This window comes from Lampris incognitus, chromosome 7 (genome assembly GCF_029633865.1).
Source record: "Lampris incognitus isolate fLamInc1 chromosome 7, fLamInc1.hap2, whole genome shotgun sequence".
NCBI classification, from domain to species: Eukaryota; Metazoa; Chordata; class Actinopteri; order Lampriformes; family Lampridae; genus Lampris; species Lampris incognitus.
In genome coordinates, this window is record NC_079217.1 from 358,662 (window position 1) to 361,161 (window position 2,500).

At 57.4% G+C, this 2,500-nt stretch overlaps 1 protein-coding gene across 2 annotated transcripts in view; it reads right to left on the reverse strand.

The window, feature by feature from the left end:
- Positions 1 to 314: 314 nt before the first annotated feature.
- Positions 315 to 2,500, reverse strand: part of LOC130115948 (homeobox protein otx5-like) — an 8,369-nt gene continuing 6,183 nt past the window's right edge. For both annotated transcript variants that reach the window (XM_056283837.1, XM_056283836.1), the window contains exon 3: positions 315 to 953. In XM_056283837.1, coding sequence (XP_056139812.1) covers positions 315 to 953 — 639 coding nt within the window. The remainder of the gene's footprint in view (positions 954 to 2,500) is intronic.

Here is a 2,500-nt window from a genome sequence, read left to right on the forward strand (position 1 = left end):
CTTGCCTCTTCCATGCACGGCCAGTCCTTGATTACAAGGTTGATTTCTTTAGATCATTAAATTAGATCATCTAATGTCAAGTTCAACAGATTATTGCTACCAAACAGCTTGCACACATATTTCCACAACATAGCAAATGAAAAAAGGAGATTTTTTTCAACCGTTTGTTTCCACAGTCTAGTACGATTGGTTCATTTTGATATCCCAATTTTTTTTCCTTTCCACTTTTAAACACTGAACGAAATCTTGAGCTTGGATCTCGTTCACTTGTTCAAGTCCTTCCCTACCCTCCCCCCACTTCCCACTTCCTGTATTTACAAGACCTGGAACTTCCAGGAGTTCTGATCTTTGTAGTCCAGACAATCAGTGGCATTAAAATTGAGCTTCCAGGCAGCTTGGTCCTTGTAGTCCAGACAGTCAACAGCTCCAAAGCCCAGAGAGGCGGCTGTGTAGCCTTGGGAGGAGAGGGAGGCGGGGGACTGGCTGAGGGGCCCGCCCATGGAGGAGGCTGTGATGGGGCTCAGGGAGCCTCCGGTGCTGGTCAGCTGCGGGTGCATGGGGGACAGGTAGGAGCCGCAGTCCAGGCCAGTGAAGTAGGAGGAAGAGCCTGCGTAGCCCTGGCTGTAGGCTGGAGCCTGGGTGTAGGCCATGGGGTAGGCAGTGGAGCGCTGCATGCAGGGGGTGGTGGAGGCAGACAGGGGGTCGGGCAGCGGGGAGATGGACGCCGGACTCCAGATGGAGACGGTGGCACTGGCAGAACTGGAGCTTGGGGTGATAGCTGTGCCTGGTGGAGGGGGTGGAGGGCTGTAGGGTCCGCCGGTGGGGTTGGCGCTGGCCTCCGTGCTGGCCTCGCGGGCGGGGGAGGCTTTCTTCTTGGGAGGCCGCGGCTTGGACTGGCCTGTGCTCTGCTGCTGCTGCTGGCGGCACTTGGCACGACGGTTCTTAAACCAGACCTTGGGGGTGGAAGGAAGGGGGACGTTGAATAAATGCAATTTTCAAATCAACAGGTGTAGCCAAGGTGGAGTCAAGGGAGTCAGGTGGGTTGTTCGATCTACCCCGAAAAAAAGGTCCCCAAACTCAAACTAAAGTGTATTCAAAGAAATCAAGCGGCAATTATGTTAAAGGAACAAAGTGCGTTCCTAGTGAGGCACATGTGATCTTAATGCTGGGGTATCCATGATGTGTAGAGCCTTCCCCTGGCTGGGGCGTACACCCCCGGATGCAGCATACACCCAGGATGCAGCCTACACCCCCGGATGCAGCACACCCCCCCGGATGCAGCCTACACCCCCGGATGCAGCATACACCCCAGGATGCAGCCTACACCCCCGGATGCAGCACACACCCCCGGATGCAGCATACACCCCCGGATGCAGCATACACCCCAGGATGCAGCATACACCCAGGATGCAGCATACACCCAGGATGCAGCACACACCCCAGGATGCAGCACACACCCAGGATGCAGCATACACCCCCGGATGCAGCATACACCCCAGGATGCAGCATACACCCAGGATGCAGCATACACCCCAGGATGCAGCATACACCCCAGGATGCAGCATACACCCCAGGATGCAGCCTACACCCCAGGATGCTGCACACACCCCAGGATGCAGCATACACCCCAGGATGCAGCATACACCCCAGGATGCAGCCTACACCCCAGGATGCTGCACACACCCCAGGATGCAGCCTACACCCCAGGATGCAGCATACACCCCAGGATGCAGCCTACACCCCAGGATGCTGCACACACCCCAGGATGCAGCCTACACCCCAGGATGCTGCACACACCCCCGGATGCAGCATACACCCCAGGATGCAGCATACACCCCCGGATGCAGCATACACCCCAGGATGCAGCATACACCCCAGGATGCAGCATACACCCCCGGATGCTGCACACACCCCCGGATGCAGCATACACCCCAGGATGCAGCATACACCCCAGGATGCAGCATACACCCCCGGATGCAGCATACACCCCCGGATGCAGCATACACCCCAGGATGCAGCATACACCCCAGGATGCAGCATACACCCCAGGATACAGCATACACCCAGGATGCAGCCTACACCCCAGGATGCTGCACACACCCCAGGATGCAGCCTACACCCCAGGATGCAGCATACACCCCAGGATACAGCATACACCCAGGATACAGCATACACCCCCGGATGCAGCATACACCCAGGATGCAGCGTACACCCCCGGATGCAGCATACACCCCAGGATACAGCATACACCCCCGGATGCAGCATACACCCCAGGATACAGCATACACCCAGGATACAGCATACACCCAGGATGCAGCATACACCCCAGGATGCTGCACACACCCCAGGATGCTGCACACACCCCAGGATGCAGCATACACCCAGGATGCTGCACACACCCCAGGATGCTGCACACACCCCAGGATGCAGCATACACCCCAGGATGCTGCACACACCCCAGGATGCAGCCTACACCCCAGGATGCTGCACACCCCCCCGG